The sequence below is a fragment of the Melanostigma gelatinosum genome (assembly GCF_949748355.1).
Source record: "Melanostigma gelatinosum genome assembly, chromosome: 8".
NCBI lineage: Eukaryota > Metazoa > Chordata > Actinopteri > Perciformes > Zoarcidae > Melanostigma > Melanostigma gelatinosum.
The window spans coordinates 14,587,129-14,610,504 of record NC_136641.1 but is presented as its reverse complement, the minus strand read 5'-3'; the positions used below and the strand labels follow the sequence as shown (position 1 = coordinate 14,610,504).

General features: G+C 44.3%; 1 protein-coding gene across 1 annotated transcript in view; it reads right to left on the bottom strand.

Annotated features, from left to right (window-relative positions):
- Window positions 1–22,379, bottom strand: part of LOC306781316 (adenylate cyclase type 6-like) — a 31,173-nt gene extending 8,794 nt beyond the window's left edge. The window contains exons 1-10 of the mRNA XM_079274116.1: window positions 22,212–22,379; window positions 19,899–20,097; window positions 18,881–19,766; window positions 4,601–4,750; window positions 4,052–4,173; window positions 1,824–1,935; window positions 1,401–1,528; window positions 1,049–1,207; window positions 799–940; window positions 503–631 (exon numbers count right to left, since the gene is read on the bottom strand). Coding sequence (XP_079130242.1) covers window positions 503–631; window positions 799–940; window positions 1,049–1,207; window positions 1,401–1,528; window positions 1,824–1,935; window positions 4,052–4,173; window positions 4,601–4,750; window positions 18,881–19,765 — 1,827 coding nt within the window. The 5' untranslated portion in view covers window position 19,766; window positions 19,899–20,097; window positions 22,212–22,379. The remainder of the gene's footprint in view (window positions 1–502; window positions 632–798; window positions 941–1,048; window positions 1,208–1,400; window positions 1,529–1,823; window positions 1,936–4,051; window positions 4,174–4,600; window positions 4,751–18,880; window positions 19,767–19,898; window positions 20,098–22,211) is intronic.
- Between the last annotated feature and the right edge of the window lie 997 nt (window positions 22,380–23,376).

The following is a 23,376-nucleotide window of genomic DNA, read 5'->3' as shown; positions in this document are numbered from 1 at the left end:
GCAGCAGACACGAAGTGCAGCTGAGGCTGATGAGAATGTTATTAGTTTTGTAAGTATTTGGTTGTAAATCAAAAGTATTAGACAGGCTAAAGTTTTGACCAGATGATGGTGCTAGAGGAAACCCTACAGGATCACAAGTTATTACGGTTCATCATGTGGGGGACATGAATGTCTGCACCAAATTTCAGACTCTGCCATCCTTAGAGCCACGCATAACAACATGTTCAACATTTTCTTGTTGTTTTCAGAGATTCTATGAGAAAAAAGTGTTTGTATGAAGTATATTGATGAAAAAGTTGGAAAGGCTTTTGCCCTAACAACAGGCCTGTGATCATTAAAGGGCCGTGTAAGAAAATAATCTAATATTAACATAATGACGACATAATTAGAAAGGATATTTATGGTTTGACTTCAAATAGTGGAAAGAATGACAGGAAATCAGATATAGACAAGAAGAACATGTGCCATGTGCTCAGCTAAGTGATCCCTGAGTGTATCTCACCATCTGCCTGAAGACCTTGGACTCCTTGGTTCTGGAGAAGGATCTGTCAGGCACCCAGCGTGGCATCAAACCCTCGACAGAATTTGCACGTGCCCGCTGCATCTTGGCCATCAAGGCTTTCTCCTCTTTCTGAAAGTGAAGAAACCCCACCAGAGTAAAGGCTTTGACAAACAAGGACTTCTATGCCAGGTGACAAGCCATTATATTGTTTGTGTGAAATATGGCACTAGTGTGAAGTTCTGAGGAAGTCAAGCAGGTAATCACGGACGTGTGTGTGCGTGCGTGTGTGTGCTAACCCTCTTCTCGCTGCAGCCCAGCACCAAGAAGGTTTCAATGTTGTTCTCCTTCACGTAAGCATTCCTCTCTCCTCCAAATCCCTCCTCCACCTCGTAGTCCCCGTTCAGATACTGTAGTGTGGCTTTTGTGATGTGGATCCGCCTACACACACACACACACACACACACACACACACACACAGTGTAAGAAATAAAACATGCTATGGGAGAATAAGTCAGTGCAGTAGCAGGTGGAGTAGGAGGGACTGACCCTGCCTTCCCACCGGCCTCCATTTGGTTGGCAAGCGTCACATCGTTGGACCAGACGTCAAACTGCCACTTGCGTAGGCCCAGCACCCCACAGTGAACGCGCCCGCTGTGGATGCCCACCCGCATGTTCACATTAACACCCGTCACCTCTCTCACCAGCCTGCAGAGACGCACACACACACACAAAACCACATGCACACTATTGTAAAAAAATAAATAAAATAGTGTCACCTTCGGGGTTCACAGCATCTCTTCTGTTCTCCCATGTAACATAAACAAAGCAAGATATCGCAACTTAACCTTCACTGGAGTATTACTACATGACTGTACGGGTGTGTGTGTGTTTGACTCACGAAATGGCTTCAATCATGTCTACTCCCATCTCCACACAGCAGTGGGCATGGTCAGCCCGGGGCTCAGGCAGCCCTGACACACAGTAGTAACAGTCCCCGAGGATTTTAATACGCAGACAGTGGTTCTCCTGTGCAGCAAAGACACACCCATAAAGTATTAGGCCTTCAATTACAGCTAATATACAGCATGTTCATGCCAAATATAAAGAATTTTATACATAATTTAGATGACTCATCAGTCAAGTGTTCTCTTATTGATGTCTTACACAATGCTTAAGTAACCCCCCCCCCCCCCCCCCCCCCCAGTACATCATGTTGGCTTTGTCATTCTAACAGCGAATGGAACAGACTGTACGGTTACATAAGCAACTGTGGCTCAAAGTTCTGCTGCGAAAATGGCGGCGGCAGGTTGTCAGCGCTCACCGAGGCCAGTTTGTCAAAGCGGGCGAACAGCTCGTTCAGCGTCATGACCAGCTCCTGGGCCGTGCACTGAGATGCCAGGCTAGTGAAGCCCTCGATGTCTGCAAACAGTATGCTGCAAGAGAGGTGATGGAGGTAGGTAACGAGAGAGAGAGTCACCAAAACGCACAGTGAGGAAAAGAAAGACAAAGGAGACAGAGGGGATCAATCAATAAAGTATAGAGTTAGTTAGCGTGGTCAAGCGCCTCCCTCCCTCCTCACTGTCCAGCTGCCATGTGAGCAGGGGAGGGAGAGAGGCAGACATTGTAGGTCACCTCCTCCAGCCGGTCCCTCTGAGAACACCACCCCTCATCCCCCTGTCTGCATGCCTTGCATTGCTAACTTTTGACAGTAATAAAAAGCGAGGATAAACAACACCACGGACATTCTGAGTTCCAGTTGAAGGCAACAGTTGGCGCTGTTGGTCCTGTGCGGTCATCCACTCAGGGAGAACTGGCCCTTAATTACAGCAGTCTTGAGCCTATACCTGGATCTCCCACCCTGACCAAGACTGTGAGCCACAAAAGATCATTAAAAGGTCGGTTCACACAATTTACACAACACAGAAACATATTTTCTCCCTTACTCCTAGTGTTATCTAGCCATGCAGTGGATGTTGTTACTGGCATGCTGTTCTTTGATTTATTCATTCATTTATCAAGTTTTGAGATATCAAAACAGTCTCCACTTGAACTACTTTCCACTGTAAAAAAATAGTCCCAAAGAAAACTGACTGCGTGATCGGTGGATTTTACACAGTGAATTGTTTCTGGAGAAAGACGTTGCATTTTATTACCGATATTGTGATTTTTTAATTATGTGAGCACCATCAACAAGTAGTGGATTCACCACCATTGTACCGGGCAAATACAACCCAAAACCTTCTGAATGGTCAGATACTACGAGGAGTAAAGATCTTTTTTCTGTAGTTTGGGTTAAAGATAAAAAATTACAGGTAAAGTCACACCCTAAATAAACCTGTTTAACTTGTAGATAATACATAGGAGGTAGGGGTGTAACGCTACGCGTATTCGTAGCGAACCGTTCGGTACGAGGCTCACGGTTCGGTACGCATGACGAACCGAATACGTTTGAAAAAAAACCAAAAAAACTTTATTTAACCAGGTAGTCCCATTGAGATTAAAAATCTCTTTTGCAAGATGTAAGTAACAATACTACATAACATTAAGGAGCAGGTTTTGTTTTTTATGCTTATGTGTTGCTAAGAAGACACCCCAGAAGATGGCTCACTCAGGTATAGTTCCATCATTGTTCAAAGTCAAAGAATAACTTTATGATGTTAGTTGTAATGAATAAATATATTTTAAAATCAAGTACATTTCTCTGGCATTTATAGTTTTCTACTGTACCGAAACGTACCGAACCGTGGCTCCACTGTATCGTACCGAACTGAACCGTGAATTTTGTGAACCGTTACACCCCTAATAGGAGGGTATATGGACCGACCGTAGTATATACCAATCATAGGAAAGCATTAGTGATGTAAAGAACAGGATCGGAAAACGTTAATGTTGTTGTCTGGTGTTGAAGCTCTTACAAAATGACCTTTGCATTATTTTGGTACAAAGACAGCAGGTTTTAAACTTGGATAATGGATTGCTCCCGTAAATTTACACCGTAGTAAAGCAGCGACGTTGCAACAGATTATTCCACGAAGTGCATCACCTGCACCCATTGGTATAACCTCTAACAGGAGACGGCTGCTGCAACCTCCTTCCCTTGTCCCCTACCACCATCCCCCGCCACAACATCAACAGCAGCAGCTGGGATCAACGCTGGGCTAATAGATGGAGAGTTTCAATCACCTGTTTAGTACTGAGTCATTCCCACTCGGGAGGGGAAATCCAGTGGCGAGGGCTGAGACAGGGGGCCAGCAAACTTGAGGTCTGCCTCCTATCGTTTGCTACAGAAAGCACAGCAGTGTGCCTAAGTCAATGTCGGTACTGCAGCCGGTGCTGTCAGTGTCGATAAACAACAACATGCATAATACATGCTGTCAGGGAAATAGCTGTTGGAGTGACTCTGTAACTGACACATCCGTCAGCGGAGTGAGGTCAAAGCCACTGGTGCTAGCAGTGACGGCAGCGCAGACAAGCTCTCCGACATCTTCCCGAGTGTGTGTGTTAGCGCACTTGTGTGGAAAGCATGTATGCGTATGCATCCGTCTTTACCTAACATTGTCGTGCTTCTGGATGTAGATCTTGTGGAACATCATATCTTCCTTCTTGGCATTGATATCAGCCTTCATCTCCATGGCAACGTGCCTTGGCAGCACTGACAGCAGTAGGCGCTCCTGAGAGAGAAAGAGAGAGAGAGAGAGAGAGAGCGAGAGAGCAGACGGAGAGAGAGAGAGCGAGAGAGAGAGAATAGACGAGAGAGAAATTAAAGAAAGAATGACAGAGAGAGCCCATTCATTTTCATCAGTTTCTACTGTTAAGAATGCTCAATGAGTCACCCTGCCTCGTTGGCATCTGCGTGGGAACGTGTTAGTTAAACAGCGAGGAGTGTGGATACGTGTTATACTTTTCAGCATATTGTTGACCTCAAAAATGGAGACAAAAAAAAATTTGACTGGAAAATGGAGACACCCTTTTGTTGCTCTTTTTCATTCGTGCATGCGTTTAGTTTTCCTGCAGGACATGGGTAAGACTGCCTCCCTCACTTATTTGCTTGGACATGCATCTGTGGGTGTGTGTGTGTGTGTGTGTACATAAGTGTACCTGCTGCTGGTTTTCCCTCTGCAGGTGCAGTCTGGCCTGGATATATCCTCTCGTCTCCTGGAAGGCTTGTCTCTGAGAGACCTCAGCAGGGTAGTGGGTACAGATCCCGATCATGTTAGTGCACAGGAAGATCAGCACATTGGCACTGATCTGTTAACACACACAAAACATGACAGAGAGCGTGAACATGCATGCACACGTGACGTCACAGGAATACAGTGAACTTTGCCTGACCTGGGTGAGGTCAATAAACGAAATTGACAGCACTCCGTGTCATAGGATTTATTGCAAGGAGAAGAATTCCTCAAACGTCTGAGGGGCCATTAAGATGTGATCTGGTTAGTTATCATGTGGGTGGCGTCACAGTTTCTCTGCAAGAGGACATTCTGCTCACGTCGAGCTCTGAACGGCAGATAGGAAGCCCAGAGGGTTCGATGTGATGCATGCCTATAGGGACACGTGACATGCGTCACTCCAGTTTTTGTTCTACTTGAGCAGAAAGTTGATTTCATGTTGCGTACATGTAATCAATTCAAATCAATCAAAGGGAAGACACCGGCTGACTTTTTCCGCATGTGAAAATATGACTTTTTTGAGAGGCATAAACATGTAAAAATGTAGCAATCTAAAGTGACGTAAAGCTGTGTGGGAGAGACATTTTCATATTTGAATGTACTTCAGACAACTTTAGAAAAGATAATAGTGAGAAACAGAATCAGCCAATAATGTAACTTTCTTGTGTGTGTGTGCAGCGAGGTTTGTTGAACAATGAGGGTCAAAGAATGCAGGAGGTCAAACTGTAAAACAGTCTGTGGCTTAAGTAAATGAAGTTTAGATATCATATAAAAGTCAACTTTGTGGGGTCATCAACCTTAAAAACGTTCCTCTGAGCTGTTGCAGCGGCTTTCTGTGTGTCTCTGGTTGTCTGTTAATGATTTGTCTTCTCACTAGTCCACAGCCAAGACATCAGGACTTCCCCTCCGCTCAGAAATACACGCACACACACACACACACACACACACACACACACACACACACACACACACACACACACACACACACACACACACACACACACACACACACACACACACACACACACACACACACACGTCCTCTCCATGTTCAGAAACACACTCCAGCCTGGGAAAGTCACTTGACCCATGACCAGAGCACAGAGTGCTTCCTCTGAAGATGATATCATCAATAATGAGAAAAAGACATGCAGGCAAAGCACACACATAAAGGCGGAATTGTAATCAGTCTTAATAACAACATCATGTTGGACTGGATGACATGAAAAATGTCATCACCAGTACCAGCACTTCTGAGCCACGGCTGGTATGTTGCCAAACCAGAGTGTGTTTGTGTGCGTGTTTCTAAGTTGCATCTATGACAAAGACGGCGGGGGAGAGATGGAGAACTGCAGATATCATGATGACTATCAGCGTACATACACTGCATATTTTCATGAACGTGTCTTTGGCCTTTTCAAAAAGAGGAGTATGAAACGACTAACTCAGCATCTATACACTGACTTAAACGGAGACAGACGAAAACAAACTTGTCGAGTGACGGCAGGCTTCGCGCTGTGGTCCTGAGATGAGGTTTACACTGTACACACGAGAACTCTCCCTTTGTTGTCACAACAAGACGGAGACAATCTAACAGCCTGCTCTTGAAACACAACACCGTTTCCACAGGACAGCGGCAGGCAAATTCCGCTGTTTATTCGAAGAGAGAGTCGTCGGTAGCTTCCTATTCCATCTGAAAACAAATGGTCGAACTAGATCAGAAGCGCAGCGGTAAGCAAAAACAAACACACTGAGGGTTTGCAGGTGCAAAAGCAAACATGCTCTTGATGTATTGCATAAACACCAATCCCTGATGTAGCTGATGCAGGCAAAGAGCAACAACATTTTTCAAGAACGAACAATGGAGCATCCAAAATGTGCCCTCACTTTTCATTGCTGAGGGATATAGATGCACCCGGTTCCTTCAAACAGGTTTTTAGGAAAGACCAAGAAGCACTTTTTTTTTTTGATCTCCTTGATACAGGATGACAGAGAATGGTTGATGCCAACTGTCAGTCAACTTTCAAAGAGTCAGATCAAAGCTGTCGAGAGGTGTGAGACACCTCATCAGGCCGTTGAAGATCAGGTGTGAGGCCCTACAGAGAACACCAGACTCCTGATCTCTACATGACCGGCGGAGCAATTGTTCTTCAAGTGCAACATTGAATTTGTGCCGCACCGTCACTCAACCAGCGATTACACTGTTGTGTTCATTAATCATTGACAGGCCAGAGCTTCCTGATAAGCCCTGCATCGTAATGTTACAGACCACCAATGGCGACCTGACACTCCAGTCTTGAAGGGCCCTGATATATAACCTGATCGTATTAATCCCAAACAGATGGCTCTGAACAGAGTGAGCCAGATAACTTCGTTAAGTGGCCCGTCTGAGATACGGGGCCACCTGCAGTTCCCAGGGCCACACTTCTTAGCAATGCACTCAATTTACATCCAGCCAATTCAGCTTCCCATGTGAGCGCGCTCACATTTCAATCCAAGTAAAGACATTCCTGTCAAGTTGATTTTGATAGCTTGGCAAAAAACATTCCGTGTGCTTGAATGCAGCGTTGGGGGTCCCACATTCAGGATGTTGTGTGTTTTTGTTGAACAGAACAACACACAGGAGGGCAGTGATAGCATGAACACCCATTTACTTAGAAACGTGATGCCAATGCATGAGCAGCGTCTATTGATACCTCACAAGAGCCTCAAAATATCAGCAGGTGTGGTGCGTTCAGGGTGAGCATTATTAGAGCTGAACAACAATTGACTGACTACATTGCGTGTGTGTGTGCGTGTGTGTGTGTGTGTGTGTGTGTGTGTGTGGGGGGTCCTTTTGGACTGGCAGATCCTGAAGCGTGGTGTGTCTGTTGCCACACTTATATCACCCAGGCCTGCAAATCCGACACAGACCCACGGCAGCGCTGACACGTCCCTCTCCAAACAGTAATGTGGTGTAAAGAGAGAAGTAGAAGCTTCCCTTCATTAGCACACTGCTACTCTCTTCATAACCACTAAGCTGGACTGAAGAGTTTCTTCCCCTGATGTCTCCTGACCGTTCTTCCTCCAGACTTTTGGCTCTCAAAGATGAGGCTCGCTCGACATTTACTTAAGCAGGAACCTCTTGGCGGTGAAGTTAAAAGGAGTCCAAACATTGGCTTATAAGGTGCGGCTACGGGCAAGGTGCTTTTTAAAGTAAGGCAGATGGATAACATGTTGAAGAACGACTGAAGGGACGGGATGGAAAAGATTTTGGCTTGGCAAACACACAGAAAATCCGTTCTGTCTTTAATAATATCCCACTGGACAATTCCCTCAAGCACAGGCATGCTGGAATGTACATGTGCATAAATCAACTTTTCACACCAGGGTCCATTCATTCAGAGGCAAAACCTATGCCACAACTGATGTGTTGTCTTGATCAATTCGGGATGTCTCCACGACTTTTCCGCCTGCGGCATTGTGGCGAGTGTACAAGTGTTTCTTTTACTCTTAAGAAGCTTCAGCGACGGTTGAACTCGTAACCTCAGATACAACAAACTGTCACTTGTTGAAAAAAAGCTTTGTCCAAGTATTCAATGTTTGGCTTCATCCAGGCGTATTTGAAAAAGCCTGCAACGAAAAATAAGTTCAGATATCCCTCCAACCCTTTAAAAGGCCAGAGTGCTACATCCCATAAGTCAACACTCTGGCTCTTGGGACCTGGACTGCTGTTGACATGGGGGCTACTCTCCAGCACATGGCCTTTGATAGGCATCTGGAGATTTTAAAATGTCTTACAGAGAGCTAAAAATAGACAATAGTATGAGACTTTGTTGCACTCATCTGGATCGAATCAGGGGTTACTATAATATGTAATTACAGACATAAGAAAGAAGCCATTTGTTATAAAGATAAATGTTGCAGAGGAAGGGGGGGGGGGGGTGCTTGTCTTTGCCACCGTGGGACTGGACCTTTGTTTTTCGTCATGGCTCGAGCCAAACCAAAATTGGTCTCAGGCGACCAGTGAGGAAACGCTGAAGCATATTCCACGAAGCTAAATAGAGCTGGACCCAGGCCGCACATTTGTCAGAAAAACAGATCCCCGAATTAATACTTGCACATAAACGTTGTCCAAACATGAGGAAAGATATCTCCCACAGCAATCCTGGAATTACTGAACTGCAACAGCTCAAACCCACTCCACTTTTCTAATTTGACCAACACATTTTTCCTTCAATCAAAAGAGTAGAATGCTCATCTATCCTTCTAGTTCAATATCCCGACCATCTATTTGTTACAGTTGTTTCTAACAGTTCCAATGAGGACAATATGCATCTGTCTGGCCGTGATTTTCCCACTTTTCTTCTGACACTGTATCTGAACCTGTAGACAGCCATTAAAAAAAGATGTGACAGTACAGAGGACGTACTGAGAAAAAGAATGACAGCGAAAAGAAGGGAACGACTTTTAGGAAAAACAGTTCACAGATACAACATGTTCTTTGTTGTTGCAGTTACACTGTCATAGAAGAGCTTTGAACAGGGCGGCTCCCTAAAACAAAGCGGCAGTGTCATATGAGCTCACATTGTTGCTGCCTAACGCTTTCTTGTGGCTTACTTCACTTGGCTGAATTATACTACCCTGGGTTTAGGTCTGAGGACAATATCATTTGTCCCTCTTCCCGTTTTTTTCCAACATTTCTGCTCTCTGAACTAGAGGGACAGCCACAGAATAATCTTACATTAAATGCGTGTGCAACCTAAAGTTTTCAATGCTTGTATTCGCTTTGCGTGTCCTACTGCTGCAGCTTCAACCAATGTTCATTCAGTTTTCACTTTAGGGCTGCAAATAAAAGTTATGTTCACGAATCAATTAAATGTTTTGTTTTGAAAAATGCATAAATGAGTGGAAACTGTTAATCACAGGAGAAGTCTTAAAATACCTTGTTTTTGTTCAATCAACAAGATTTGTCACTGTCATACAGTGAGACGTAGAAAAGCAGCAAATCCTCACTTTTGAGCAGGTGGCGTCAGAGAAATTAAAAATTACACAATTATCAGAATAATTTGAGGTTGATTACCAGTCAATTCAATTGATAGATAGACAGACAGATAGTTTTTAACATAGCAACAGTATAGGTTATCGTACTACTACAGTAAATTATCAAAGTAGTGGGAGTAATAGTATGAGTAGGAGCATTAGTAACAGCACCAACAGGTGTCCACTGTGTCCATGTCTCCTCATTTGAATTATGATACAACGGGTAAACTGTAATAATCAACACATATCAGTATTGAACACGATTGTTTTTGGGAGTTTTCAGATACAGACAGATACACCCGTGTCTGTTTGTCAGTGGTCTTGGCTGCTCAGTGGTCCGGGGTCAGTTTGGCTGGACAGAGAGAGGGAGGGAGAGGAGTGGGCACGAAACTCTCCTCCCAGCTGTGTCCTCACTAACCCCTCACTTCCTGCCCACTCACACCCTTACAGCCACAGCTGCAATTACAGCACGGCGGCTGCGTGAACACAAAATTTGGTTAATTCGCCAAACAAATCAAGCAGCCCCATTCACTCCTCTGGTGGCTGCTCTCACTGATTTGAACTGTGTGAGGGAGTCCAGACCTTGAAATGTGTGACTGTGAGCTTAACATGCAGCAATTCCCATTTTAGCTGGTATTGCCTCCATCTCCTGTAAAGCACAATGCACAACACAAACCCCAAGGCCACCATTTGGCTTTGACAGACTGATAACAGGAGATAACTCCAAAAAGGGAAAATGTCTGCTGGTGACTACATGGGACCACATTTGTTCAGCACTAGAGCATGCTTTCTTTTCTTTTAGCCAGACTGTCTTTAAATACTGAGTAACAGGATTAAGAGCGGGAGCATTAAGCTACATTAAATGAGATAATGTGTGTGGGCCAGATGCCCGGGCTCCAATAAAAACATACAAGAGTTTAGTTTCACTGTCCAGTTATGTAAGCTGCTCCATTCACGACTCTGTGTTACCCGCTGCCCGTCCCTGTTCTAACTCTTCAACCATACACAATATTGACTTTTACTACAAAGCATACAGATCAATACAGGTACAAGAACAGCAGGTTATAGTTTAAACAGCAGAAACACGAGAGCAGTTCGGTCAAATGCTACAACTCTAGTTTTGGCTTCCGTGAGCTGCTCGGTCCAGGATGAGCCGATACTAAACTCATGCATGCAACACATGCGCCTGCCGGGCCATCTTCAGGAACAGTCACATGTGACATGTGTGTGAAGCCTGATACATCAGCAGCGTTGCATAGAAATGAAAGCACGGGTGTTGAATTTCAATGCATGGTTTGAAAACTACAAGCTGAACTGCTGCTGTATATGTCTCAGTGCCTTTACTGTACGACGTCCTGCTCATCTCTGCTCAGCCCTTAATGGCGATACATACCAAAACAAAGGGGAAATGTGATTCAGGCATATTGGAGTCTAGCAGCCGTGGCTCTTCTTTACAATGCGAGGAGGGAGCGTGATACTTTACGACACAACGACTATCGGCTTTCTGAGCTTTTACCGCTCTTCATTGGGAGGATCCTGTGGAAGGCACAGACAGAGTATAACTTCCTTTGGATTAACCCCGAGTGTGTGGAATTACATCATGGGACCAGGGTCTTGTCATTGTATCTGACGTCATTCACTGAAAATGATGCCGTGAGACACACGACTGGACAAAATCATCAGGATGGTCTGCTGTTTCCATCTAATAAGCTGGTCAGGTGAAAGTCAAAGAGGCCGAGCAGGTGAAAGAGGGCCTATGATGTTTTCGACAATAGAGACATGGGTTATTCACAGTGGTGTGCATTTCATAGCAGGAAGGCGATTGTACACCGATAGCGACATGTTTGTTAATTACAGGCTCCCTCCAGTAATGTGTGCTCACACCAGCCCGACATATGTTTCGGCTGTTTTAACGGCAACTGGGATAGTGGAATAACAAGACAGTTGGCAAGTGTGACGCGTGGTGACCTTTGACCGAGAGCCATTCACCTTCCTGTCAGCGGCACTGGGATAGGGTGCACTAAGCTCAAAGGATCCAGAGCAAAACTGCCCTTAAAAGCCTATGCTTGCATGCCACACAGATGAACATTTGACACCGCTAATGGATTCTTAATATATATCTCTTGGCCGGCCGCCATGGCAGTTCAGCCTTAAATCCCTGTATTTACTTTTGCAGAAAGCAATTGTTCGTAAACCATGAGCTGTTATTAGAAGCCTCCACTTCCTCATCCCAGACTTGCACAGCTATTATTAGTCCGGCTATTATTTGCCTTATCATTGGCTGTATTTTAGGAGCAATATTTTGCTTATCGCTAATCTTAATTGCTCCCAAACATGGTGGTGGAAGTTATCCGGGTTTGTATCATTGCCTTTGGTTGAAATACAATAACTGGATGAGTCACAAGCTCTCTCTCTCTCTCTCTCTCTCTCTCTCTGACAGGAGGTGGGGCTGGGAGTACAGGGGGGGGGGGGGGTCTATTATTTGAGCCAGTGCATTGTTTGGCAGCCACAGCACCTGATGATGAGTTCTCACCATTTGACAGCAGCCAAGTGAGCTCGTCTAATCCATGCAGCTCACGCAGACAGACTCAGATCACACACTCCACTGGCCTATGTGTACACTGGACACCGGATCCGCTAAATATAAATAGGGCCGGGTATCAAACTTCAATACTTATTGGGTGCTGACCAAAGTCTGTCTGTAGAATCACGCATTGATGAGCGTCAAGTATCTCTTAGTCTTGTTTACTTATTGTTAGATCACCTCCAGTATATGATGATCTAAATCAGAAAATATTTTTTAATTTGATTTAATCTAATGCAGCTAATGTGAGGCTGTATTTAGTTATTTATTACTGCTGATGCTTAAAACAAAGGATTTTGTTTTTATTCCTCAAACTTTCAGTCAGTTGCCGAATCAGTGCCGAAACTCAGTTATAAAAGAATTATACCTAAAAATAGAACCAACAAGTCACATTTTCTGTTAGTTTCAATACCATTTGGAGAGCAGAAGGTAATCTCCTCCATTGGTCTGGCCTAAATGCATTATGCATGCCTCGGTCATGTGACATTTCATTGATTGATATCTTTTCCACCAATGTTAAGCCGAGGGATCAGTATGTTTCCACTACTCCCACATTTGTTGACCCCATAACAATCTGCCAGAGGAACAGGTTTTTCCTCTAGTGCTGGATCAGCACATAAAAACAAAAGTACAGACTTCATGTACCTTTAAGACTTCACTCTCTTCTTGACCTGCCTGTAGACAGCTCACACTACAGAGGACTACATTTAGGATTTCGGCGATCCAAATATATCCTGCTGCACACAAAAGAACAACTTCAGTTTAGTTCCTTGATAATCCGTGTATGACATCTTGCACGAAGGTTGTTTATAAAATCTTAGAACGAAACAAGTCACATAATCCCCCTTACGACATATAGGCGTATGGATGCACAGCGGTTGACACCTAACTTATGGAAATATATATATCAAAGCAAAACTTTGTTTCCCACAAGAGACAATGACAAAATAAAAACATGAGGGAAACACGGGGAAGCCGTCTAAAGGCCAAAGGAATCTGTTTTGGACCATGTGACATGTGTGCGCGCTGTCTGACTTCAGCGCCATGAGACCATACCTTAGTAAAAAGTACCCCAATGCAAAGGGGGTGTTTCCTAGTAAGGAGGACTCTTTTAAATTTGGAGTTTGGGTGATGCTCTAAAATCTCACTCGATTGTGTTGCCGGCGCCCCAGCCAACACGATGAGAATGCATTGGGTGATGAAAAAGTTAGATGTTGATGATCTGAGGATCGTTCATTAAGAATTTTGCATGCCGACACTAAAGGCTACAAACAAAACCTCATGACGCTACTGCAACACAAACTGCTGGCTCCGTGTGGTGCCTTCAGATGCTGGAGTACAGATTCGACATGAGGACGCCGAGTGTTGCTAACACACAGAAATGTTAGAAAACCAAACATGACAACAAACATTGACGTCACCAATAGAATAATAGGAATTTGGAAGCTTCTTCCAATCAAAAGGCTGCAGGTTGTCAAACAACCGTCAAAACGTAGAAAGCTAAGCAGCTTCCACGACGTCAGCTGTCGGAGAAGCCAGCAGCAGAACTTTTAAACCAGTTACAGGGAGGAGACGGGGAAATAATAAATCTTCTGTGGACATGTCTTCCACTTTACAGCAAATTGACAAAAAAAGTAATTATGTGAAGAAGAAAAAAATGAAGATAGAGGAGGTTGTTTATAGTCATTTATATAGATTACATAACGTGCATCTCATGTACAAAATGAATGTACTTTTTTCATTTATAATTATTAGTTTTTGTCATTAAAAAAAAGACATGTCTTGACTTATAGACATTGTGTATATTGAACTCCTAAACAGCTATATGCTAAATATAACTATATTATACAGACGTTAAGGACAATGCTGTTTCAACTTCAATATTGTGATTGAATGCACAGACATTATCCTCACATTATAGTTTTACTGACATGGTATTTCGATGAAGTGTGACGTTTGATACAGTAAGAGCATTTCTAAGTCTTACGCTAATACTGATTTCATAAAGAATCCAACTTCCAGAAGGTAATTTTGAAGGAATTGCATGAAGAGCTGCCAAAGACGAGCCAGCGGTAAAATAAATAGTTGATGTTGAATGTTTTCTGTGAGGGAAAACGGCCCACTTTGAAATTAAGCTTGTCCGAAACAAGCAATAAACAAATGCCACCTATGAGACTAATATGTTACTTCTAGATCAAAGTCTGAGCAGCTCCGAGTCCCAGTCAAGACCGAGTCCAAGAAAAGAAAAAAAGTGCCAATTAAAAAAAAAATGTAATGAAATGAAATATTCTTGCACAACGTTCCAAGTCATAAAAGTTCAATTTCTTTCCACCAAAGGTGTGTGTTCAGGGTGGTAGCTACTGCTGAGGACATGAGGGTCAGGACTCAGGTGCAGCCCAGTTAATCCTGTCCGAGTCAAAAGCTTTCATTTGCCACCTGTAAGATTGAATGAGGTCCCTCTGAATCCTGTGGGATAGTGGAGGCACTTCAAGTGAACAGCAGCGGTGTAACTTGCTTCTTCCTGAGAGCAGTTACATTCATCTCTCTATAGTTGTCAGAAGAGGCCCTTCAGAGCACAGCGGAGAAACATGGAGATCTATGGAAACAATCCCCATGAGTAGAGGGAGCTCAATCTGAGCCCGTTGACAAATAAAAGGCTACTCCATCTGACAGGGATTTTGTGAGAACGGAATTATGACTCAGAGAAAAGTGGAAGGAGGGAAGAGCTCTCTTACAGCAGAGTGCGTCAACCCAGCATTATTTCACACTCTCCATCTGTGGCCGTCCCCTTGTCACCACTGTAACCTCCACCACCACCCCCCACACACACAAATGCCTCCCCTGCTTCATCGAGGAGGTCCCCTCACAAAGACCCCTTTTGTCCTCTCCATCATCGGTCTCACATCTTCTCAGCGCTGATCCTGCATGAACATCTCCGCAGGGAAAAAACAAATAAGGGAAAAACAGGTCTGGGACACAGAAACGGCTGGAGGGTGATGAGGTCCCAGAAGAAGAAACCAGCTTTCCCACATCAGAGAGTCTGGCCATGTGACGACAGGAGCCACAGCATTTGTGTGAGCCGACGTGTTTGATACAGCGGGAGTGACAGATTGAATGAAGTCTTTCTGTATTCATAAAACTGCAAGAAGCTTGAAGCGAGATACCCGTTGAGACAGAGTGCTGCTCTAATCTTAAATCACAAAGAAATCGGCCTGAAATTAATAATCCTCTTCGTTTAACGAGATTTATGTACAGATATGTCTGCCAACAGCATTGAACAACCCCAAGCAAACCTGATGTATTTTCCTCAATCTCCATTGAAACCCTATGAGCACAAGGGAGAGAGAGACAGAGCAACCCATGTCCCATCATTGATTGTTTAGAGAGCTGGAACGCACTGTGTTGGGGGTCCAAGCCTGCAGGCAGGGCAGCAGTCCATCATCGGAAGACCAATGCAACCAACCGGGGCTGGAGTACATAGAGGCTACAGACCAATGTGTCTGTAGTCGCCTCGTCTAGTCTGGGGCACGGGGACTCAACACGCAAGCTCACTGGACCAGTAGAGTTATGTCAATATTGCCTTATTCAGAGTGGCTCCACATTCATCTGGTTGCTTAATAGCGATGGTTGGTAGAGAAAACCAATCACATGTCTCTCTAGTGTTACGCAAGTTCAACTGAGTGGAGTTAGTTTGAGGCATTGTCTTCAAACAGGAAAAGATCTAAATGTATTTGAGTTTGTCACATGATTCTTGAATTATTGTAAGGGTGAAAAGGCATCTGAAACAGCACGTAGGCCATTATGGGACAAATTCCCCACTGAAAACTGCAGAAATTCTTACACTAAACTACACAGCTATGGCACCAATTAAATAGCAGGACAATTGTGGGATAACAATAAAGTGAATAATGTTGAAAAGGGATAATCACTGTATTCATAGTCTTAGTTGTCATACTGGGAAATCAGAGGTGAAACATAAAATAAAAACATTAACAATGTCGCCGCTCTATTTAAGTATTCTAGTGAGCCAGCATGCACAATCCCCGGACCCTGACACCGAAGCAGCTAAATGGAACACAGCCATTCATTTGATCATTTACACCGGTGATTTTCCTCCTGAGATATGTCAAACTGTAAATGGCCTATTGTATCAATGAACATGACTAGTTCAAAACTATATTTTAAAGGTTTTGGTGCTGAAATGCTGAATTGATGAATTAATACTAGATAAACAGAAAATCCTTGAAGTCGCCTGACAATGGAAAATGCCAAACGTTTGCTGGTTGTGGTCTCTAAATATGAGGGTTTACTCCTTTTCTCTGTTGTATATCAGTAGTGCAGTGCCTGTTCAGAACCAGTGCCAATCGCTTGACCTCCGTTGTTGCTGCTTGCAGCTTTTCTCGAGAACCGCTCATTCAAACAACTTCACACATGACTCTGTGCTCCCGAGGGTCCTGAGCAATATACCTGCCATGACATAGTAGCATCTTCTAGCAATGCTAGCGTATACATGTCATGTGGGTCGAAGGCTCTCCGAAACATTGACGGAGAGCACGCTGACCCGCGCATGCGTAAACGATTATGGAATCATCAAATAAACATAAATATAGTCGACGCATTAATTGTTAAAAATAAATAATGGTTCGTTGCGGTCCGACAAAAGGTGATTCATTACTTCTGTTTTGGAGGTGGAGCAGATTCACGAAATGTTGTTGAATCCCCAAGTAAAATTTAATTGTACAATCTGACACAGTGTAACTCTATTTATCACAAACACACTGAACATTATAAGAAAATCTATGAGGCTCTGACAGCATGAACAAAAAGAGTAAACGGACAAAAACTAATGAGGAAATAACTCCAATGTGAACCGAATTATAAATGTCTACTTCGGTATTTATGCATTTTTTCCACAGCCTCCACTACGAAGAAGTAATCATCATGTTTTCCATCAAATTCATTGCACAATCCGAGTATCCCACCCCACCCCGTTTCATTTTACTACAATAGCCTCCTTGTTTTAGGGAATTGCGGCCTGAATGGCACCATGCTACACTATCATGATATTCCCTCACAATGCAGCTAAACGGGCTCATTCAACCCAGATGACCTTCCACAAACCCCAACAGAGTTGCCAATAGCTGCCCTACAGCACGAAACATGGGCTCATTAAAAATCTCATCTGAAAAACTGTCGAGATCTACAGCACCATCTACTTTTAGTACGGCACCTCTGACACGGAAAAGTGGTTGAGGAGTCCGTACAATGTTTGTCCTATATTGATGGGAAGAGAAAGTAGGGCGTTTCCACTTGTGAATACAGTGACAACATTGTGCTCAATTGTATGGTGATAATAGTGGGCCCTGACTCGCAGCACGGGTCTGAGACATGTGTCTTGTTTTCTCATGAATATAAATGTTCTCTTTCATTTTCAGAGACGGCCGTCTATTCGGCTGCAACTACGCGACAAAGTGACACGTTTCTCAAACACGTGTTTTTAAAACTATTGATGGATTGATTCACATTTGTTCAAGTCTGCCTTAAAAGAAATATTCACATGTCTAAATGCACAGAAATGTATGTTATTGGCTGCTGCTATTGTTCTTCCTGTGCATGCTAACCATGAAGAGACTTCATGTGACTTCAATGTGATGGGAAACAAAATCCCGCCCTGTGTTCAGTCAAAACTGATAAGAGGCTTCAGCGGTCGAACAAATCGAGTCTAAATCTTCCAACGTCTTTTTAATGTGAAACTGTGATGGGAGTTTTTTTATTACAAGGACCATCAATTTTTTCCCCCCTTCGATTTCTCTAACTCAGATTGCTCAAGCCTCGTATTAACTTTGACTGAATTTTGGAATGTAGTTTTTCACAAAACTAAAACTGTTGATTTTGTCTCACACCACTTACAGCAGATTCAACTGCCCATGTATAATTGGGAGTATTTTACTGACACAGACCCGTAAATGTATATCCTTTGATGTGTTAAAAGTATGACTAAAGGTGCATTTGGCTCATTTATTTGACTACTGGTGGTATGAGAATGACCAGATTGGATTTTAAGTATCAATGTGATGAAGATTTGTACGGTGTTTAGTGTACAAAAACAGTCATCTTCATATCATGTTATTTCAACTGCAAATACTCCCTAAACTGAATTTCCAGAAAATGTAAAATATCACTGTCAAGGTTGCGACTATTTTCTTCGTTGATTGATTTGTCGTTTTGTTTTCAAAATGTTTGACATTTCTGAAAAACCACACCACAATTTCCAAAAGCCCATAAGTTACATCTTTCTAGTTGTTTTCCTCGACAGTCCAAAGCCCAAAGACATTCAGGTTACAATTATATGGAACCGAAAAAGTCATGAAAATTAAACTTGCATACCTGTAAAACGTTTTCTTGAAATTTTACTCAAACAGTAAATTGGTTGCAGATTAATCGTGTCAAATCACTGATGCTGATATGATTAAATGTGATGTGACAGAATAATATCCATATTGCCCACACCGAACACAAACTAATAGATAAGCGTGAATACCTCCCTCCATTCTTTTTTCAGCGCTGATCTGTTGTTGTGTTACTCCTGCTCTCACTTACCTGTTTGAAAATGAACTTGTACTCTTGGTTGAGCTGCCAGGCGGTCACTAGGTGTATGGTGGACAGCACAGCTCCACTAACCACAGCAGCTCTCATTCGGACCGGCAGCAGCGTGTAGATAATGTAAATGAAGAAGACCGTCCACCAGATGCCCTCTGAGGCACTAGGGGGGTAAAGCATCAGCACCCCAAAAACCTGCACTACAATCAGCACCCCGATCACCAGGTAGCTCACAATCCACATGTAGTCCTGGTGGAAGCCGTTGCGGTTGCACACCACCATCATGGCCAGGAAGAGAGCCATGGCCACAGAGAGTACTGAGATGAAGGCCACGTCCGGGATCGTGTGGATGCAGTGGAAGGCCATCATGACCGCACACACCAGCACCAGCACCCCCATCAGCATGGTCAGAGAGCTCTGGTTGAGCCTGAAGAAGTAGCGCTGGTACAGACGCTCCAGCTTGGCGGACTGAAATTTCTTAGACTGGAAAACCCACATAACCCGCATCCAGCAGTCCACTGCAGTCATCGCCTTGCAGCCACCGTCTGCTAGTTCCCCTAATTCCTCCTCCTTCCTGCCCTTTAGCTCCACATCTTCAAAGCCCAGGTCCACAGCCTTCAGACCCAGGGCACCCATCCTCTTCCCATAGTGGTCCTCCTGCCAGCCACAGCGCAAGCCAAAGTTGGCCCCACTAGTGCCTGCTCCGCGATGGTAATGCTGGGGGGACGCATTAGGGAGGTCCAGGTCCTCTGGGTCCCTCAGGCAGCTCATGTAGTGGGGGTTGCACAACGACGAGCTGTCCTTTCTCTTTTTGCCATTGCGCTCTCCCCATGCCGTCTTTCGCTCATCCACCGTGCCTACGAAGAGGCCTTTGGCCCACGACATCCTAAACAAAACATTAGGCCATTAAGAGAAGATATAAAAGCAGTGCCCAAATTTGGGGCATTTAATTGAAACATCCTGCATACAAAACGTCACTTTAAGAGATAATAGCTTGAAGAAACGAGAAGCCTCTCACCTGTGTGGGCTGTATTGTGTGTAGCAACACTGCGCTCTTCGGCCAGGCCACTAGTTTATCCCAGCGAGCACACACCATGAGCTCAGACTGACCCGCGGCATCGGAGGTTTGTCTGCATTTGAGCCGTCCTTCTTTGGAGAAATACTCAGTGTGTCAGCAGTATACACCATTGAGTGCCTCTATAGGCCGCCTGTTTTTCCTGGGAAAACACAAACAATACACATGATGTTGTTGTGCTAACATCCCCTGAGGGTCATTATGGATAAGTAGAAATCAAGTAAAAACACACATGTTGATGGGGCTACTTATTTCTGTTTGCATATGCATGTCGTTATGTGTAATTCTTTGGCAGAACCTTTGGCAAGACCTCATCACCTTCCCCCACCAGGCTGGGACAGCATTTCTATGGAAATGATTTGCTGTCTTTGTTTGTTAAACACTCGGTCGTGACAACAACATCTCATCCAGTTATTGCCTCATGCAGCAGGTGCCACTGGTCATTTTTATCATCAAACCGAAAAGTTCAACACAGTCCAATTTCAACAAATCTTCCACTGATTGCTGGATTTTCCATGGACCTTGGGCGATAACAGTCTGCTATGCTCCATCATTGCAATCTACCCGTAACATCTTGAGTGGGCAGGATTTGGGTGTGCTCTATTTGACAACAAAGGCCTACTGAGTGGGCACCATCAGAGATCAAGAGCTATCCAGTCCAGATTGAATTGCCCATGCTTCCACCCATTAGCTTTGATGACTCACTAAAGCTGGCTTCTGGCAGCACATATCAAGGACACTGCTAACCTCTAAACTTAATAACCAAATCTCTGCCAGGCAGACAACAGTGGGAAGAGCTCACATGAAGTGCACACATGGCTGTGTTTACAATCAACAGCAGCTAGTAATATGAGTTGATCAACCACCACACATAGGAAAACAAATCTAATTGGAAGGCTAGTTTGAGTGTGTCTGCATTGTGTCTAAAGTACATATTTATATTAAAGATTAGAAATGTGTTCCTGCTTGGAAAACCTTTTTCCCAGATAGCTATAATTAATTAAACTCCTTCAAGTAATGATCTAGTCATAAATAACCGCAACTACTACACTAGCACTAGAATCCGCATGATATTACTATTGAGAGCATCAATTTAGCATATGACCCAGTCTGGGATGCTGCAAACACATGTTCACCTTCTGCTCCGAGCTTGCAGGCGTCCTCCAGCAATAACCTCAATCCTCGGCTCACCTTTGATGCATTCAAAAGCGGCATGCGGATTTTATACAATCTGTAGGCTACATGCATGCGTCTGCCATTGAACGTGAACATAATCTGTGCCACATAATGGGCCGATTTGAGTCAGCCGTCCTGCATGCATTGCAAATCAAGATGGTGATGCTTTTCACTTGAGGAAAGATAAACAACATTTTGCCGTGTTCGCCACATGACACTGGCCAACAGTCCTCCTATCACCACTGCTAACACAGGCCTGGTGTCAAAAAAAAAAAATGAAAATATATGTTGTTTAGTAATTACACGTGTAGGCCCAGGCTGTTTGGATGCAGGCAGTCGGCCGAAGCGCATTACATAACAGAACGCTCCAAGTAGCCTACGGGCGAAGTCGACGTCTCTCCGTGTTCAAACGAAGCCTCACACTGCACATGGAGACACTGTACTATAGGATAGCCCGAAGTCAGCCTGGAGTCTGTGGACTGCAGAGGAACACAACTCGACACACATCGCCGCCTTTCACCAACTTATCGGGAGTATAAACATTCCGTCGGGCAACTTCAATCTTGGCAGCGTATCTCCTGACGTCGCGGGGATATAGCAGCCCCGTCCACATGAACCAGTGTGCAGTGATAACGGGGTCCACATACTGGGCCTGTCTCCCTCAATATAACCGTGTACGTCATTGTGTTTGGACTCAAAACAGGTCACTGAGCGAGAAGGAATTGGTGAGAATGCTGTGGGCCAAAATGCGCTGTGTAAAACAGCTGATCTGCCTCTTAATCGCGGCTTCGCGTTATGAAAAAAAAGAAAGTGCAAATGAATTGCCTGTGCCTGCACACGGACCAATGCTTATGTGTACAGTCCTGCAGTACAGGTCAGGCTCCTGAACGCCGCCGCAATCTTCACAGCAAAACACTGTCGTACAAGTCAGCCGTTGGCATTTTCTTTCCCTCCGGACTGCTGAATCCTCTTACTGAGTTTCACCTCAGCCGACCCGCAACAAATACAATAACATTGTGCACAGCGGTTGCCCAACACAGCCGCGGGAAAGCTTTAAGAGAGGCAGCGTAGCCTACTTACCATTGGACATCTTCGTTACATGAGTAACTATACAACACCGCAGTGGAGCTCCAGTTTAGCTCCGTGTTCAGTCTTCACGCAGCCGCCGTCACGCGCTTCAGATGCGGGTCTGTCGGTTGGTTCAGAGGGGAGCGAGGAAAAACTACGGATTTTGGCCGGACAACCTTCGCTCTTCTCAGCCAGAGCTTCAGTACATTCCCACCGCTTCGACCTCCCCGACTCTCTCTCTCTCTCTCTCTCTCTCTCTCTCTCTCTCTCTCTCTCTCTCTCTCTCTCTCTCTCTCTCTCTCTCTCTCTCTCTCTCTCTCTCTCTCTCTCTCTCTCTCTCTCTCTCTCTCTCTCTCTCTCTCTCTCTCTCTCTCTCTCTCTCTCTCACACACACACAAGCACTGACACACACACAGCCTGCATTCGTGAACAGAGGAGTCCCCCTAGAGGTGGCGCGAGTGTGATTTACCCCTTTGCTGTAATATTGTCCATTTGTTCTCCAATTTATTTTTGCCACTTTCACATCAGCCCACAGTGTCACCCAAATTACAACACACAAAAAAACAGATCAGAAACAATGCAAGCAATGTAAAAGTCAAGCAGTGCCGTCAAACTGCACATTCAGACGACGTTATAGCACCACCTAGTGGAGACAGTGTATAATCACTGCAAAGATCCCCAAAGAGACTGAAACTACTCAATCATTAGAAGAGGCAGTTAAACAGTAAAACAATATAGGTATGAAATAAAGAGTATCACGTTTAATGGCTGTACAACCAGACAGTAAACAGCCCATCACATGATCAAGTTTAATCTGTAAACCAGTAAAACCACACTGGTGTTGACACATTAGGCAAGAAGTTAGATTATAAAACAATTGTTGTTGAGGTGACAGTTGTAAACCCAACTTCATTTCGTCAGTTTGACCAGCAGTCGGCGCTATTGATCATCAAGCGTTTCCACATTCCTTCTCTCTGCAGGATGACCGACTACAGTAGTTTCATTCTGTTCAAGCCTTCACTCAAACCTGTTTTCACGTGTTGAGGGAGGACTGTTTACCTGAAAACACAGTTTGACACGTTGGTACGAGCGTGATTTTGTGACTTCACAACTAGTTTGGAAGCCTTCGGTCCAGTATGAAACTGGGAGCATCCTGTGTGCACATACACTGAGATTG